General features: G+C 32.5%; 2 protein-coding genes across 4 annotated transcripts; one reads left to right on the forward strand and one right to left on the reverse strand.

Annotated features, from left to right (window-relative positions):
• Nucleotides 1-4,886: 4,886 nt before the first annotated feature.
• On the reverse strand, nucleotides 4,887-9,514 carry LOC124827210 (sphingosine kinase 1-like). Of its 2 annotated transcripts, none has more exons than XM_047300216.2 (10): nucleotides 9,071-9,411; nucleotides 8,702-8,824; nucleotides 8,513-8,613; nucleotides 7,569-7,641; nucleotides 7,288-7,374; nucleotides 7,123-7,200; nucleotides 6,859-6,929; nucleotides 6,024-6,323; nucleotides 5,425-5,547; nucleotides 4,887-5,295 (listed from the first exon to the last, which is right to left on the reverse strand). In XM_047300216.2, the coding sequence occupies exons 1-10, from the start codon at nucleotides 9,387-9,389 to the stop codon at nucleotides 5,104-5,106; spliced, it is 1,467 nt and encodes a 488-aa protein (XP_047156172.2). In that variant the 5' UTR covers nucleotides 9,390-9,411; the 3' UTR covers nucleotides 4,887-5,103. The 2 variants fall into 2 exon arrangements, with proteins under 2 accessions (XP_047156172.2, XP_087970950.1); XM_088114824.1 differs by having other exon boundaries at nucleotides 5,155-5,295; nucleotides 5,444-5,547; nucleotides 9,071-9,514.
• A 1,526-nt stretch (nucleotides 9,515-11,040) lies between these two features.
• Nucleotides 11,041-16,617, forward strand: LOC124827209 (calmodulin-binding protein 60 B-like). Of its 2 annotated transcripts, none has more exons than XM_088116212.1 (8): nucleotides 11,041-11,430; nucleotides 12,338-12,413; nucleotides 12,949-13,028; nucleotides 13,125-13,618; nucleotides 13,684-13,844; nucleotides 13,931-14,134; nucleotides 14,647-14,890; nucleotides 15,524-16,617. In XM_088116212.1, exons 1-8 carry the CDS (start codon nucleotides 11,318-11,320, stop codon nucleotides 16,078-16,080), a joined length of 1,929 nt encoding a protein of 642 aa, XP_087972338.1. In that variant the 5' UTR covers nucleotides 11,041-11,317; the 3' UTR covers nucleotides 16,081-16,617. The 2 variants fall into 2 exon arrangements, with proteins under 2 accessions (XP_087972338.1, XP_087972339.1); XM_088116213.1 differs by having other exon boundaries at nucleotides 11,045-11,430; nucleotides 12,949-13,007.
• The last annotated feature ends 1,716 nt before the right edge of the window (nucleotides 16,618-18,333 follow it).

Here is an 18,333-nt window from a genome sequence, read left to right on the forward strand (position 1 = left end):
TGAAGTATGATTTTTCCGTAAGGATATTACCATGCTAGGTAATCAAAGACAAAATAAGACAAACGAAATTAATTAAGCAATAAACCCTTATCTTTTGGTTTATCTCTCAAGAGGATTAGACTTGCCGACTAATCTTACTATAAGTATGCTACTTTATATACTATCTTCATCTTCTTTAGGTATCATTCTTCTATATTAGTGGTTGCGTAAAAATATGATTTTTTTTATCATTAGCTTTTGTAATGTTATGTGATTAGTTCATAACTCTACGTGGGCACATTAATTTTCACTGAATTTATATATTACTATTTGACTTTGACAGGAACATTTATAATGACATGTTTGATGTCATAGATTTTATATTAATGTTATCTTATTTGCAATGATACTCTCAACTAGTAACATCATATACGACAAAAAAAACTTTAGGTTTAATTTTCACATATGAATACTCAATTGTCCATGATTAAGGCATGCCACATATGTCCAACCTAGTAATGTTATAGCTTTTGAAAGGTGTGAGTGAGTGTTTTTAAAGTATTGGATAATAAAATGATGGTTATGGATATTAGAAAAATTTAATTTAAAGTAATTGAGAATATTAAAAATGTGCCAATGCTTCTTAACACTATTTCTTAAAAGTATCTGTTGGGAAAAGCAGTGAGTTAACCTAAGATGCAGTGATTGATTTTTTATATTTCAAGGTTAAAACATTGTTTTTTAATTAATATAAAATATAAATTTAATTGACTCTTGAGCATGACTATTTTACTGTGAAATTGTGATTGTAATTATATTATATCTGTTAACAATTAATATGTAAAAATATTTCTATTGCAGGGTCACAATAGTATGACGTTAGTATGGTGAAATCTCAATATTAAAGGATATGTCACAAAATTCATTATAGTTAATGTAAATAAAAACATGTTTTTTCTACTAGTAGTCAAATGACGAGTCTTATTATATTCTTATATTAAAGTATAAATTATAAAAGAATCTTAAGGTAATACTATGCAATGAAAACCATGAGATAAAAAAAAATTACAATTAAAATGTCAAATGTCTTAAATTCTTTTTTATAGTGTTTTTTTGAGTTGAATGATTATTTATAGAACAATATTTAACGAAATTGTTTTAAAACTGCAACAGCACAGATTATAGAAGTTTAATTTTATTGGCAGAATCAATTTTAAAAGAATAAACTACATTAAACCCTTTTTTTTTTGTTTCAGGGGATTTTTTTAGTTATTAAAATATGCACGATTTCAGAATACGTTTACTTAAAATATGCTATACATGTGATAATGAGTTAAAGAAAGAAAAACATATATAAATTATCTTTCATTTTAACAGGTAAAGATTCATGGCTTTTGGACATATGAGAAAACCGGTTGATTAGTGTGTTATAGACAATTCCATTTTAAAATATTATTTTATTTTCTGCATATTATTATTTAACAATTACTTGTATTCATCTTCCCATGTTGAAGTTTGACCCTTGAAAAGCAGTGGCGGTTTTTTCAAGGTTGTTAAAACTTTGGTCCATTCATTAATGACAATGAACTTTAACTTTCTTCCTTCAAGCTCAAGATGCCAAAGATAAATTCTCATGCATTACATACTCTACCATTAAAAAACAAATGATTAACTTATACTGAATCTGATATTTTTAATCCAAACCTTAAATTTGTTACCAAAGGATACATTTTATAAGACATCTTTTTTTACCGATTTTATTTTTATTAATTAAATTGTTTTATCTTTTAAATTATGATTATTTTTTAAAATTAAATTAATTAATTATAATAAATTTATATCTATTCTTATTAATCTCAATTAATTTATTATTTTATTCTTTAAGTCTTATAATTATTTTTAAAATTTTAATTAATTACTTATGACATTATTATAAAAATAAATAATTATTTCTTTTAATAATTATAATAAAAAAATTATTTGTTCATATATATATAACTATATAAAATAAGAGATAAAGTTAATTTATAGATAATTTTGTAAGATTTAATTAAATTTAGAATCTAGTTATGATATAGTTACAATTTATTATAATAAAATTTACTGTTTCTCTTAAATAATGAGAGATATTGTTAAATTGTATAAATAAAAATAAATTGTATTTAAATATTAATTTTATAAAATTAAATTAGATTTAAAATATATCTCTTAATATTTAGTTTATGTTTTTGTTTTTAATTTTTAAATTAAATTTTTTTTATCAATTTTATCCTTTAAGTAATATTTTTTTACATATAACTGTTTTCTTTATTTTTACTATTTTTTAAAACTTTAATTATTTTTTAAACTGAAATATGTCTCTATCACACACACATAGACAAAAATACATATATCATGGATTCTAAGTTTTAAGGTTAAGGGTATTTTAATAATTTTCATTCTCAAAACTAAAATAAAAAAAGAAAACCCCTCAAACCCTTACTCACGTCCCTTGTTCCTCTCAACCATTTATCTTTCATCTCTCTCACTCCAACATTTTTTTTGTCATTCTACTGCAGCTCCAAGAAAAAATCACCCTTAAAAAATTTGTCTTTGTAAAGAATTGAGTCATTGACATATTCACCTTCAGGCAAAGGTTCATTGAAGATCTCTTAAATTTCACTATCTTCAGTAACCTCTCTAATTTCATCATCTGCATATGTTGAATCATCATCTCTAAAAAAAACCCTCCATACCAATTACCAATTCCTTGCTTGTGAAAATTAGATAAAAAATTATATACGACAAAAATTATAAAATGAAAACTCATTATAAAATTATTTTTTGTAAGAAATTGTTTAACAACTAGTGTTTCTGATTTTTTTTCAAGTCAATTACCAATTCCTTTGATGTCATTATGCTTGTGAAAATTAGAAAAAATTAGATAAGACAAATTATAAAATGAAAACTCATTATAAAATCATTTTTTGTAAGAAATTGTTTAACAACGAATATTTATGATTTTTTCCAGGTCAATTACCTTATGCTTGTGAAAATTGGATAAAATTAGATAAGACAAAAATTATAAAATGAAAATTCATTATAAAATCATTTTTTGTAAGATTGTTTAACGACAATTGAGAGAAATGAAAGAGAAAGGGTTGTGAGGAATGAGAGAGGTGAGTAAGGGTTTAGGGGTTTCTTTTGTTTAGTTTTGAGAATGAAAATTATTAAAATACCCTTAACCTTAAAACTTAGAATCCATAATATATGAGACTATTGGGTACACGAGTTAAAACAGACGTACACAAGTTAGCAAAGCCCGATAGTCACATATATTATGGAGTCTAATTTTTATTCTCAAAACTAAAAAAAACAAGAAACCCCAAAACCCTTAATCAAATCTCTCATTCCTCTAAACTCTTTATCTTTCATCTCTCTCACTCCACACATTTCCTCTGTCATCCTATGGTAGCCTCAACTGAAAAAAATTAGAAACACTAGCGGTTAAACAATCTTACAAAAAATGATTTTATAACAAGTTTTTATTTTATAATTTTTATCTTATATAATTTTATCTAATTTTCACAAGCATAATGACATCAAAAGAATTGGTAATTGGCCTGAAAAAGATCAGAAGCACTCGTTGTTAAATAATTTCTTACAAAAACTGATTTTATAATGAGTTTTCATTTTTATCTTATCTAATTTTATCTAATTTTCACAAACATAATGACATCCGAAGGAATTGGTAACTGACCTAAATGGTTATTTTTAGAGATGATTATTCACCATTTACAGATGATGAAATTAAAGAGGTTAGTAAAGATGATGAAATTGAAGAGATCTTGAATGAACTTTTGTCTGAAAGTGCATATGTCAATGACTCAACTCTTTAGAAAGACAACTTGTTTAACTTCTGATTTTTTAGGGTATTTTTGTTTACTAAAACATAATACACGTTACTAAAACGTTCCAACTGAAAAACAAGCATCTAACAACTACATTACATTAACATAATACCATCCCATATTTTGCAGAGCAACTTTACCGAACAAATATTCGCTACACAACTAACAGTAATTCGAGGGAACAAATGTTAGAAACAATATGTAAATTTTATTCAATAATTTATATTTTCAAAATTAAAATTCTCAAAAAGAAAAATGCAAAGTTGAATTATAAAATTTGTAACAACCAATCCTCATAATTAACAATTATTTTTTACATGAACGATATATTTTTTAAAAGTTTTAGCATAGTAATTTTATTCAAAAGCTACGTTTGAAATAAATAGAAACATATTTTATAGCACCTTTAAGTAAATGAGCTAAAAAAACATAATATGAAGAGAAATTTATATTGTAATTTTTTCATAACCTATAATTTTTTTTTATAATTATGAATGAAATAGTAAGACTCGTCCTCACCTTCATTGTTATCCCTATTGAGAACAAATGTTGTGTTCTCCGCCTGAATCAAATTTGTGAATTTTGCATTAGTATCTCCTAGGAAATTCACAGAGATTGAATTTTTTTTTCAATGTTTTTCCAATAAACAAAAAATATTATAATTAAAACGTTTAACTGGAATTTTTAATTAATAAAAAACTTTTAATACACAATAACTTAATATAAAAAAAATATAAACTAAACCCAAAATACAAATAAAAACAATAACAAATTAAAAATAAAAAATAAAAATAATATATCTAACATTACAAAACCTAGTTTACTAATTTATTTATTTTAACCAATGGTTATTGGTATAATAGAATATAAGAAATATAAGTTTTTGCAATAAGACATAACACATGAAATTTCACTGTAAAACGTTATTTAGACCCTTATCAAATTTAATCAAGCAATGAAGATTTGATTTTAATCATACGAGTACAAAGTGGGGCACGGCCCCACTTTTATCATGTATACTCTAATTTATGTGGTGCTGTACAAGATAAACAACTCATGGAAGGTTCTGTTTGTACATGTGTGTAAACTGTAAACAAATTTCACCAAAGTGAATGGGCTGAGAAAAATAATTAAACCAAAGATTGTGTGTGAAAACTCATCATACAGTACTACCAACGGAATTAGTACTTAGTCTAGTAAGTTTGAAAAAATCCATGACAAGACAAAAAAAGTACTATATCGGAGTAAAAAGTGTTGCTAAACCTTGATCCACTGCTATCTGTAATTTATCATAGGTCATCAAAGTCTTCTCCTCACACTTGTAAGTTCCTTTCCCTCTTGCCAGAACCTCACCATCTGCATCTATGATCCCTTCTTTCTCTTGGTCCTTGGTGCGTGGACCAGGTTGCAAGCTGAAAGCTTTCACCTGCATAATGTTGTGAAGATACAAACTTTATTAAGTTTCCTTACGCAAATAAACCAAAGCATGGCCATTTCAGAAGCTCGAAGTAACTGCTACAAAAAGCATTGTGCTTAAACATATTGATGATCAAACCTTTAGGTACGTGACGTACTGAGATTTTACATGTCCTCCTGTATTCAACTCTGACATCATTGATAGTAATGGTAGCGTTGGGCAATTCTTGATGATGATCAAGTCCAGATAACCATCAGAGAACTGCATTACAAGATCACAGCAACAAAAGATCAAGCCCGTAAGTAATAATGCTTATCATACATACGCATCCGTATGTGAGCTTGTGTATAACACAATGTCTCCCACTAGGCAGAAACTTATGAAAGAGAAAATTTAGACCATTAACAATATTCAGACGAATTTTCTTAGATGTGAAAAATCCAGGCAGCAATCAAAGACTTGAGATATTTATACTCTATTGTGCTTATTTTAATCTTCAATTTCCATGCATTTTTGCTAGTGGATCATTAAAATCCAGAAAAGTAAGAGGCAAATAATCATTTCTTTTTGAAACAGCTACCATAGGGTGTTATGCTGTCAAATTGATACATAACCGGTGCTAGTAACGGTGTCATCACTGTCATATAAAATTGGAAACATTTCCCAGTTATATGTTCATGAATAGAAGTGTGAGAAATCAAGAGGACATGCTTGAATCGTAGCCACTCAAAACTAACCTTTGCATCAGGTGCTGCCATTGTGTCTTCCGCACCCCAAGGCACATTGTGAAGCCAGACAGAAATAAAGGGTCCATTTATAACTCTCCAATTCAAATTTTCCACGTTTATTTCAGGTCCTAGATAACAAGGCCTTTGTTTATTAGTATGTTCTGCTTCACTTGTATCACTGTTGCTTCCTTTGCTAGTAGTAGGTTTTCCAGGGTAACTTGTGGGCTCCCCAAAAGCTTCAAACCCAGGTGCAGGCACAAAAGAAACACATCCAATGTATTGCCTCAAGTTCAAGAGTCGACAGAGGCCCTGAATCAGGAAAGCAGTGAGTGAAGAAAACTATAATGAACAAATTCAATCACTTATCTGTCAAACGAATCCCACTGCAAGTTTTACGATGAAATTCAAAATAGCTTCTAGCATGTCATAAAACTACCCACTTCTTTTATAAAAAAAATTATGATTTCTAAACAAATTGAAAATAGCTTATGCTATTTTTGTAATCTCTAAACAATAATCGCTAGATTGTCTTACTAATCAGTTTTTTCTAATCTGTAACAAACTGACCCATATTCTATTCTAGTGCTATAAATCAAGACTGTATTTTCTTAACTAAGTATCAGAAGACATTCTACATCGCATAAATAGCTTCACATTGTAAAATACAAGAAACTAAAGCACATGGCCAGCAATTTAATGCTTATTTTTCTTTTATTCATGTTCCTTCCATCAAACCAAGTAAGGAGAAGATAATTACGATGATTACCCATATAAGAGAGACACATATAAGTGAAAGAAAAACATCATAAATAAACATGTGGAAATTGTAAAATGGATTACTGACATAGAAATCAAGTCGAGCGCTCCCCATCCACCTGTACTTTTCAGACTCTATGTCAATATCTGCCACCAGACCTGAAATAGAATAGTACCTCCAGTTTTATAATATGTCAAACGAATTGCATGGTTGGAATCATATGCAGACTCAAGTAGGGCGGGGATAAATCAAGAAAAGAAAGAATGAAATACAAACAGTTAGCCTAGATGTTTTAGCACATCTGCTGCAACCACTTCACTGAATAGTCCATTACACAGAGAGAGTAGTTACCCCATGCAAGCATCAATATACTGAAAAATCTGATTTCTCCTTGTATGATGGTAGCCACATCAAGTGGTCGTTTATTGCCTGTTGGTATTTAATAAACAGTTTAAATTTATAATAGCACATAAATAATGGACATGACATGTTTGAATGACATGGATGGATCAAAACCTCGTATAATGGCATGAACGGCATTAGCTACTTCACAAGGATCGCCCACAGAATCAAGAAGTGATTTCGCCATGCCATTTCCCGTACCTTCAACGCATGGAAGAACTTTTTAGCTTGGTAAAACAAAACTGTATAGTTGCCCATAAAACTTATTGTGTACAAATAACAAAAGATAAACCTTATAACCAAAACAAAACCCAATTAGTAACCCACCTCTCACTTTAAAGCAATAAAGTCTAATTAGATAAAACCTATTCAACAAAGTAATGATGATGATAAACCTGCAGGAACTACCCCAAGGGGTATCTTTATTGCCGTTTCCCAATCCTCTCTTTGAAGAAGTCCATTTACAACCTACTAAAATGTGCAATGTCTGTTAGATTAAGAAAAAAAATTAAAAACAAAGACATCAAAAGTGAACAAGGGCAAAAGTATTCTAGAATGCACAGGTTTTGAAAAAACTTAGAAGTGAACCACATTGCGTTTTGAATTCCCACAGATGTCATAACATTCATTCGAATCTTCTGGGATTCATTGGAATACCACAACCCAATCCCCGAAGACCATTAAGTTTCTCAGGAAATAACAAAATCAAGGTATTGACTATATGCTTTTCAATTAGTCCACGAGCATGAGCCCATAAACCAGTACAGCATTAGCACATCTTGAAATGATAACTAAAATGGTTTACAGGCAGCAGATACTAATATTGTTTAACTCATACATTAAGAGCACCTCTCAATTAATCTTTCTTTTCTAACAAGGTTTGGAAAGACCAACTACTATCATGCAAATAACAATAGTTAGTGTTATGGTTTAAGGAGAAGAGGGGTTTTGAATATTAATCAGTTAGTTATAGGGGTTAAGTAAATATGGATAAGGGAGGTACAACAGTAGGATCCAGGGAATAGGTTGTCATCTATAAATTGAGCATTAGCCCTTTGTGAAGGGAAAACCCGTGGAAGGGTGACCCTTGAAGGAGAAATTTCTTTCATATTCCTTTTTCTTTTCGTCCTATTTCTCTCTAATTCCTAATTTGTGGTTCGTATAGTTTGACGAAACACATAATTAGCTACTGCTCAATATTTATGCATTGTAAACATGAAGCGTACAGAAAAATGTGTTCCGAATGCTATTACGATCATAATTTTTGCATTAATAATCGTGGACAAGATGATGACGAATAATAGCACACTGCAACAAGGATACTAGCAATGAAACTAACCTCTACCAAAAGTCCATCTCCACTAACACAAACAATCCCGTCGTATTTGGTAATGTCTAGCAAATGAGTAATTTCCTTTGCATGGAGCTGATGCTTGGTTTCTGAGGAAAATCATATCATATAAATATACAAATACATTTGAAAGGAAAATAGAAACAACAACGAAACATAGTCAAAGAATTAGAGTACCTTGGACTGTGATTTCGATTTGAGCATCTTCAAGAAGAGGTTTCACTTGTTCATCGAAAATCTTCGTAGCGGATTTCTTCCCACCAAATGGATTAACAAAAACAAACAACCTCTTAGGGCGACCTACATTATGACATAATTCAGTACACGTTTGCATTTCCGTTTGGAGAAGTGGAGAATTAAAAAGTAGTCTTACTTCACAGTAGCAAATTTATTTTCCCATTTTGGCACTAAAATTCACAATTGTACATCGAAATTTAGAGAAGCACTTTTTAAACTTTTAGCGATACACTTTCAGACTTCATAAACACATGCAACGCAGTTACAACAACCTTAACCGTACCGAGAGAAAGGTGAAATTTAATTTACCGAGGGAATCGACGAATTCACTAAGCTTTTGGCACCAGAGCCTGTGCGATTCCTCGGAAGAGGGCATAAAGACGACGTCGTTTCGAGCGAGTCTTGCAGGAGCGCCGGTGCTGCAGCATCCGTCTCGGGTCTCGACGAGACTCTTGATCTTGATGTAAGGCCCACTGGTAACGAAGGAGAGGACGTCCTTTTCAACGGACAAACAACGTTGGTTTCCCTCCGACCACCACAGACGGCCGTCGGCGAGCAGAGCAAGCGGCGTTACGATGCCGTTGACGGTGACACGGTCCGACATTAAGGGACGCTGCTGGGGATCCATAGCCGGTCCAAGTCTGGGATGGCCCACCTGCAGCCCGGTTCGATGATGATAATTAAAACCAAAAACCGGGTTTTGGCGTTTGAGAGGAGAGAGATATGCTATAAGCAAACTATTACAAATATTACGTGGATACTGGTTGCTTACTTAACTGCAAACCTTGTCTGACGCCAACCACTTTGTGAAACCACGTCACAAAACATTATAATTCCTTTTTCGCCTTATAATCTATTTTTGTTTCAACTATCTACTATGTATTAAAATAAATTTAATTTTAAAATATTTAATTTTAAAAAAATACTAGATATTATTCAAAACAATATTGGGAATTTTAAATATATTTAATTTTTTTACATTTAAATTTATGTAATCATTTCTAGGCCTTTATTCAACTCTTGTGAAGAAAATTTAGCCTTTTTTTTCTGCATTCTATCGGATGGTGTATACCGAACGGTTTATTAATTGGTAACCGTTCAGTCACCACTACAACAATGGTCAATCAGATCATTATCCAGTGCATTAAGTAAGGTCAACCAGGTCGAATGGTTTTTGGACCAGCGTTTATGTTATTGGGTCAATGGTCCACCAGAAGATAAAATAATCAAGGATATCTTATTAAAGATATTGATATGCAGTTTATGAGCAACCAATTGGATTTTAAGGTAAGTCTGTTTATATTTTATTCGACCTGTGTCAGTTTAGGTCTGTGAGGCAGATTATAAATACAAAGTCAGGACCAAAAGCCAGTACATTGTTTTACTTACGTCTGATCAGGACTAAATATTGATAAACAGTTCATAAAACCGCAAAGCAGCACAGGTAACTCAAGTATTGAAAAACAGCAAAGTCGCGTCAAAAAGGTTAGTCTCTCGATCTTACAAATTTGAGCATGGTAGTGGAATTTGATTATTGATTATATTAAATTTTTAAAATTGATTTTTCTTGATGAAACTATTTTTTTCAAAAATAAAAATTGCTCAATTCATTTATCTTTTCCAAACTCCTTTATTTTCTTCAGTTTACTAGGTTTGGATCATGCGACAACCTTTTCTTGACTCTTCTTATCAAATGAGAGGATTAGGAAAGAGTTTTTGTTCTTATCGTTGGAGGTAACGTGGGTGCTTATGACACTTTGCAACATGTTCATACGTCATCTTATCCCTTTTCTCTTTTCTTTCCATATATACTCTACATTTTAATAACTGTAAAAGCTTGAGAAAGAAAAAAATTCCCAAAATGCAAAAATATTTTTCTAGCATTGCAACATATTGAAGTGAAAAACCGACACAGAAGTGAACAGCACAACTAAAAATTGGGTCCATGTGAGAAAAGTAAAGGATTAAACGAGGCTTTTTCTTGCGTTGCAACTTGGGTCTACGTTTAGTCTTTTGTTTCCGGATGGCACGTAAGGAACTTGAATATTATTTTCCAAGTTGCAAAAAACTATAACAGCAATTTCAACATGACACTGTTTATGACAGATTATTATCATGTTGAGGAGTGACAGTGACAGACGCACCTGCTGAATCACCCCACGTGGCAAGCCCCAATAAAATATTGCAAAGATTCTCAATCCGACGACCCAAATCCCATGATGTCCCGCGGCCGCAAGATCGAAACCCCACCGCCCAGGCCCAACAACCACTCCCAGATTCGCAAACCGTTAGATTATACCTATCACTCACACCGTAGCAGAAACAAATCTCACAGAAAGTGCCTCGGGTTCGTTAACACAGGCGTCGAACCGCAGAGAAAATTCCGCGAAATTTCTCAGATTCTGCACTTTTTTCTTTTGCTGAGGATTTTCAACCTTCTGCTTTTCTATCCGCTCGCGTTCCATCGAATCCGTGACAGTTACACTTCGTTATCCTTTGTCTCTTTTTTTAAAAGGATTTTACGAGAGACGACGAAATCCGACAGCAGTGAGAATAATGCAGACGAGGTACATGGAGAAATCGAGCAGCGCGGCGAGGGGGAAGCGCCGCTTAGATTCAGGCTCCACCGAAGAAGAACAACCTGAAAAAAAGCGACCTGCTCTTGCTAGGTGAATCATTTCCTGTTCTTAATTTTCTATCAGCTCTAGTGTACTAGTCACTATGATTCTTTGTTCTATCAGCTTTATTCATGGTCACTGCTGACCAATGTGTAGTTAGTCCTTTAACTCGCTTCTAATTTTGAAGTACGTTTTCTAGTTCAAATTTTGTATATGAAATAATCATGAGTAACATCTCTCTACAAAACTCGGTGGTGGACTTCTCACTAATGACATGCATGATAACCCAAAAATACAAAGTCACTATACAACATTCGGACTTACAAATAATATACATATTCGTTCTATGCGTTTGGTCCTAATGAGAAAACCTTGGTCGGTTCGTTAATGGAAAGTAGGTTTTGATGTGAATTAACCATATAAATGAATACGCGACTGGAATAACGTCCCGAATGGATGTTCACATACCGCTGATAAAAAAGGAGGGGCGGGGATAGCTCTTGCCAGATTAACTGAATAGAACTAAATGTGAAGTTGTTGTGATTTTTTTTAACCTAAACAATAAGAATGGGTGAATTAGATCTTTGGTTTAGTAAAAGCGAGGCTTAAGATGAGATGAGAGGAAATTAGAGATATGTGACAACAGATGACGTTTAATATGAGTAAGAGAACCAAAATTGTGATTTTCTTTCTTGCAAGTTTATATAAATGGTTTTTTGGAGAAAACATAGAAAATGTTATTTATATTTTTTTCAATCAAAATTAAAATTTTATTTTAGTATTAATACATAACCTTTATTATGGAAATTACTAAGAAAAAAACTATAATTTGATTAGAAAACAGTACCAGCAATATTATGAAACTTCATGCCTTGTTATCACTGTATTAGCACTTATATGTCATATCTATCTAATGAATGAATTTAATGTTTTATCTATTTATTCACATCATTTGCAGCGTTATTGTTGAAGCCCTCAAGGTGGATAGTCTGCAGAAACTTTGTTCATCACTGGAGCCTATTCTTCGTAGAGTTGTAAGAAAATTAAGTTCATTGTAGTATTGATTTGCTTCAGGGTGGACTTATATATTATTTGAAGTTATCACTTGTACGGATTAATCATCCCTTGAAACAAAAACTCTGGATTACTGGCCCATTTTGAAAAAACCTTCTGTCTTCTTGAGGATGATAGGTTTGGCTAGAATCTAGATGTCAGTCATGCCACTATTGTGTGGCTTAAGATAAAATTGGATAGAGTACTTGAGATCACATATTCAAACCTTAACAAGCCGAAAAAGGTCAATATTTTTATAAAATAAATAGTCCTTGTGTTGCGAGAAAGGCTTCCTGGAATAACATTTATTTACCTCACTCAGGCGCTCTTTTGTAAAATTGTGATAAAGGCCATCATTCTGTCCTGTGGTGTATTTAAATGCCTTTACATGTCAAATAGAATTCAACGGAACAACTCCGTAGGTTAAGTTAACCTAATTGCATGTATGCCACTTTCCATGAGTGATGTTTGATCATGGACATATCTCATATCTTAGTCTTGCTTCCTGCTCAACAGGTTAGCGAAGAAGTAGAGTGTGCTTTAGCAAAATTAGTCCCTGTCAAGCTTAGTGGAAGGTATTACTTTGTCACTTCAAGGTCAATTTCATGACCATATTTGTTTGATAAATTTTATCTTATCCTAGTGTATTTGTATCTATATTTTAATTTTCTAATACTCAAACTAAAATACAGGTCTTCTCCCAAGAGCATAGAAGGCCCTATTGACAGCAGTCTACAGTTACAATTCAGGAACAGGTTATCCCTTCCCCTCTTTACTGGTGGGAAAGTGGACGGAGAGCATGGCAGCGCCATACACTTTGTTTTGATTGATACAATAACAGGCCATGTTGTTACATCTGGCCCAGCTTCGTGTGTCAAACTAGACGTTATTGTACTTGAAGGAGATTTCAATAACGAGGATGATGATAATTGGAGTGAAGAAGATTTTGACAGTCACGTAGTTAAAGAGCGGGAAGGAAAAAGACCTCTTCTGGCTGGTGATCTGCAAGTGACGCTGAAGGAGGGTGTAGGAACATTGGGTGAGCTTACATTTACAGACAACTCTAGTTGGATAAGGAGTAGGAAGTTCAGGCTGGGGCTCAAAGTTTCCTCAGATTGTTATGAGGGAATGCGTATTCGTGAAGCCAAAACAGAGGCTTTCACTGTTAAGGATCACCGTGGAGAATGTAAGTATAACTTCACTATTTCTGTTCGACCCTTCTTCTGTCATGAAACTGATTCTGGATTGCAGTATACAAGAAGCATTACCCACCTGCCTTGAATGATGAGGTCTGGAGACTGGAGAAGATTGGAAAGGATGGTTCATTTCACAAAAGGTTAAATAAAGCGGGAGTATATACAGTTGAAGATGTCGTACGACTTGTGGTCAGAGATCCACAGAGATTGCGGAATGTAAGAATTTAATCACTTTTTTATCAGGGGAAGATTTAAAATTTTATCCATCCAAAATTTTCACAGATTAACGATATCTTATGTAGATTCTCGGGAGTGGTATGTCAAATAAAATGTGGGATGTTCTTGTTGAGCATGCAAAGACTTGTGTTCTCAGTGGAAAACTCTATGTATATTATCCCGATGGTGCAAGGAATGTTGGTGTTGTTTTCAATAACATCTATGAGTTGAGTGGTCTAATTACCAATGACCAATATTACTCTGCTGATTCTCTCTCAGACAGTCAAAAGGTAAGCGAACCTGTCCTCTGAATTTTGCATTTATTCTTTGAATTTGGACTAAACTGTTGGATTTCTTTCATAGTATGCTTAATCTGATTTCTCATGTCACTTGTTGAGATGTGGTTTCATTCTTGCGGTTTTATTGTTTGTGCATCCAACTTTTAATCTTGAAGGAGTCCGATTCTAAGGAAAAATATAAAACTTAATTGGATCTTATGCTTCACTGCAAGTCATTTTGCTTTTATTCTTGAGTTCTTGCAGTACTACACTAAACTTATTGCTAGTTTAAAAAGAGGCTCAGGCATAGAATATCCGCGTATTTTTTTTCTTTCTAACTTGAGTGAACAGATCAGATAGGCAGTTGGCTTAGTATAAATATACCCATTATTGATCTAGGTGTCAAAGGTGGGATGTTCTGCTTTTCTAGGAAAGGAAAGTCGAAGTTAAAAAAGGTTTACGAAATTTTTTTTTGACGAAGAAAGTTGAAGTTTCTGAAAAATGCGAATCTCACATTCTTGTAGGTTTATGTGGACACACTGGTGAAGAAGGCATATGAGAATTGGATGCATGTTATTGAGTATGATGGCAAGTCTCTGCTAAGTGCCAATCAGAATATGACTTTGGGCACCTCCCATCCTCTAGCTGCAGGGGGTTCCCATGATTATTCAATTTCAAACTCCCTTGATCAGCAGACCTGCATCCCAAGTCTACCAGTTCCTGCAACTACTGGGCAGCCTTCAATGGATCCAGCCATAGCAGTCGGAGGTATATTGTTCCAACCGTAAGATTGTAACATTACCAACAATACCAGTTCCTTTGAAGCTTTTTTTTTGCCTAATTTCGTTTTAAGTTTCCTCATACGTTTTCCCTTTCTTTCTTTTTTTTCTCTTTTGGTCTTTTTCCTTCTTTCACCTGTCATTTAGCTTTAATACTTCCCTATTTTGACACAAATTCTAGCGTAAAATCTGTGGTTGAGATGTTGGCGCACATCTCAATCGCATATTCTACGATTCAAAACTACTTCTATTAAAATCTTACTCGGCTCACAAATATACGGTCTCTCAGTCCAACGCCTAACACTGAGTGTTTCTCTTCTGAAAATGATCAAAGTGGACAGATTCTTCCCGCATACCGGGCAGCAAATCCTTTTTTTTTTGTAAAGACTAGTATTTAGATTTTGGAGTGCATGTCGATATATTATAATCCAACAGATTTGTTGTATAACTAGTATTTAGATTTTAGAATGCATGCTAAGATATTAATGTGACAAATTTGGTATGTGTCATATTGTGAAAGAGTAGAAAGCATTACGTGATAAATTTAGTGACTTGATATTTACCATACATCAATATGAAGAATATTTTCCTCAGCATCGATGTTTGTCAATAATGTGTGCAGGTTATCATAATGTGACGACTACCAGATCCTCAATGCAACCACAGAATGACAATCTTCATTCTTCTATTCAGTTTGATAACACACTCCCACTGCAAAACCAGTTACTGAATGCTTCACACCAATCTCAACTTCCTAGAAATGAAAATGAGATGACTCTTGGTTCACGACAACCAGCTACTCCGGGCTTTCAAAGTGTCGGCATTTCAAATCCTAGTTATAGAGGATTTGAGGACTGCTTTCCAGAGGAGGAGATTCGAACTAGAAGTCATGAGATGCTAGAAAATGAAGACATGCAGCATTTGCTTCGTATATTTAATATGGGAGGCGGGCAATCCCATGCTTCCTTCAATACCCCAGAAGATGCATACCCTTATCCATCATCTACTTACATGCCTGCGACCTCCATGAGCTACCACTTAGATGATGAACGAAACCGTTCCTCGGGAAAGGCTGTTGTGGGCTGGCTTAAGCTTAAGGCAGCTTTGAGATGGGGCATTTTTATTCGGAAGAGGGCCGCTGAGAGACGGGCACAACTTGTTGAGTTGGATGACCCGTAGAATTTGAACTACGAGCAATCTCACCTGCTGTGATCTTGAGCCATGACTTTTGTGGTTAGAGCATCAAATACTACTTTCTGGTACTCGAAATAGTTACGATATTGAAGCTTTATAGCATGAATTGAGTAAATATGAAATTTGGATTAAATTATTATTTGGTGCAGCCTTACCTTAAAGCTCCTAATGTGCCTTTATAAAACAGTAGTACAGCAACATCTGCCTGTACAGGAATACCACCCTGCAGCAACTCTTGCATCCGTTTTACTTGTGACGTTTTTTCCAATCTACATTCTTGCCTGCAAATTGTGAAGAATTGACAGTTTACCACCAGGTTTAAACCCAAGTCTGCAGTGGCTTGAAATTTCCAGGGTCTCCATCTGGAAACTCCGAAAACTAGGGTCGTTTCTTGGCATTTAGCAGGATGTACTGAATTTTGTGTTGTAAGCTAGATGGGTTATTCTGACTGGTTTGTTTTGTGTGCCGTTTTCCTGTACAATAATTATAATAAATACCGAACAGCTGAATTTTACACTGCTATTATTCCCTCTTTCGCTTTGTGAATGTTTCAGCACACATCTAATTCTAGATGCTTCGTCGAGACACACTAGTCAGTCTTGTGATACTCTAAAAAGTGAGAAAGAATGAACCAGTCACGTCACACGTTTAACTGAGAGCTATTGCTTCCTGTGCCACCACAATTACTATCTACATGCACAATTAACAGAAAAAAAAAACTAAATTACTTTTTACTGCTCTAACATTAGTAAAAAGTAATTTAGTTTTCAAACATGTCGGGTTGGTTAAATTAAAAACAAATATTTATTCATCTAGGTAATAATTTAAAAAATCACTAAAGTAAATTTACTTCTTATATAAAGAAAAGCAGTACATACTAGGTGATTTTTATTGTAAGAATTACTTTATAACGTCACGATCTACTTTACTTTTGTGGAGTTATTTATCTCGTATCACCTTTAAACTCTTATTATAACTTATACTTAATGCAACACACTTTATTAATGTTTTATTTGATTTATAATAAAGACATATATTCTCAAAGTAGAAAAATATTCTTTATAACCTAAAATTTTAGTTAAAATTCGAATCTTAAATATTTCAGCATATTTCAAGATATTCTTTCAGAAAAGTTTATTTGATTAATTAATATTTAGTTTTATATATTCAAACAATAGATTATGTAACACTCCATATTAATATAATAATACTACTAAAATAAAAGATCACAAAATTAATTATCAAAATAAATAACCCAAAATCTAAAATATACTAATGCAATTATCTAAAAATATAACTATACTAATATATATATATATATATATATATATATATATATATATATATATATATATATATATATTTTATATATTTATATTTATATATTTATATTTGTATATGTATATGTAGTTATACATCACATAAACTATATAAAGTTTTTCATAACCTATAACAAGCTAAGAGTTCTATACTCTTTTACTATATAGTTGCATAATATTTTTTTGAGATAGATTTACATGTGCTTTCTCATTTACTTATACCATTTTAAGGTGATTATAGTAAAAGAAGAAAAATAAAACATCATCACACCATTGAAGAGCTTTGTGATTGAATAACAAGAACAAAGTCTAAGCTATATGGAAACCCTATGTGGGAAGTAAACTCACAGTATTAGCCATCATGTTTGGAGCTCCTAAATTTATATAAATTAAGAGACAAATCCTCTGTTTTTAGAGTTTTATAAAAATTAATTTTAGTTATTAGAGTCTTGTTTATACATTTTAGGTTTAATAGCCAATTTAGTCCTCACTTTGGTTGAAAAATCTCAATTTAGTCCCTCGTTATAAAAGTGTTTTGAATTAGTCCTAACTTTTAAAATAGTGGGTCAGATTGGTCCTTTATGTTAAATATAAGTTAACAAAATTAATGGATGATGATGTGACACAACTTAAAGCTAACGAGGGACCAATCTAACACATCAGCTTTAAGCTGTGTCACATCATCATCCATTAATTTCGTTAACTTATATTTAACGAAAGGGACCAATCTGACCCACTATTTTAAAAGTTAGGACTAATGTAAAACACTTTTATAACGAGGGACTAAATTGAGATTTTTCAACCAAAGTAGGGACTAAATTGGCTATTAAACCTACATTTTATCATTAAAACATTGTAGTTGTTCTCCTTTTATAAAAATCGCCACGGTTTCTAAGTCATTTTCTAGGTTATTGCATTT

This window comes from Vigna umbellata, chromosome 5, assembly GCF_029865625.1.
Source record: "Vigna umbellata cultivar VRB3 chromosome 5, Vumbellata_1.0, whole genome shotgun sequence".
Classification (NCBI taxonomy): Eukaryota; Viridiplantae; Streptophyta; class Magnoliopsida; order Fabales; family Fabaceae; genus Vigna; species Vigna umbellata.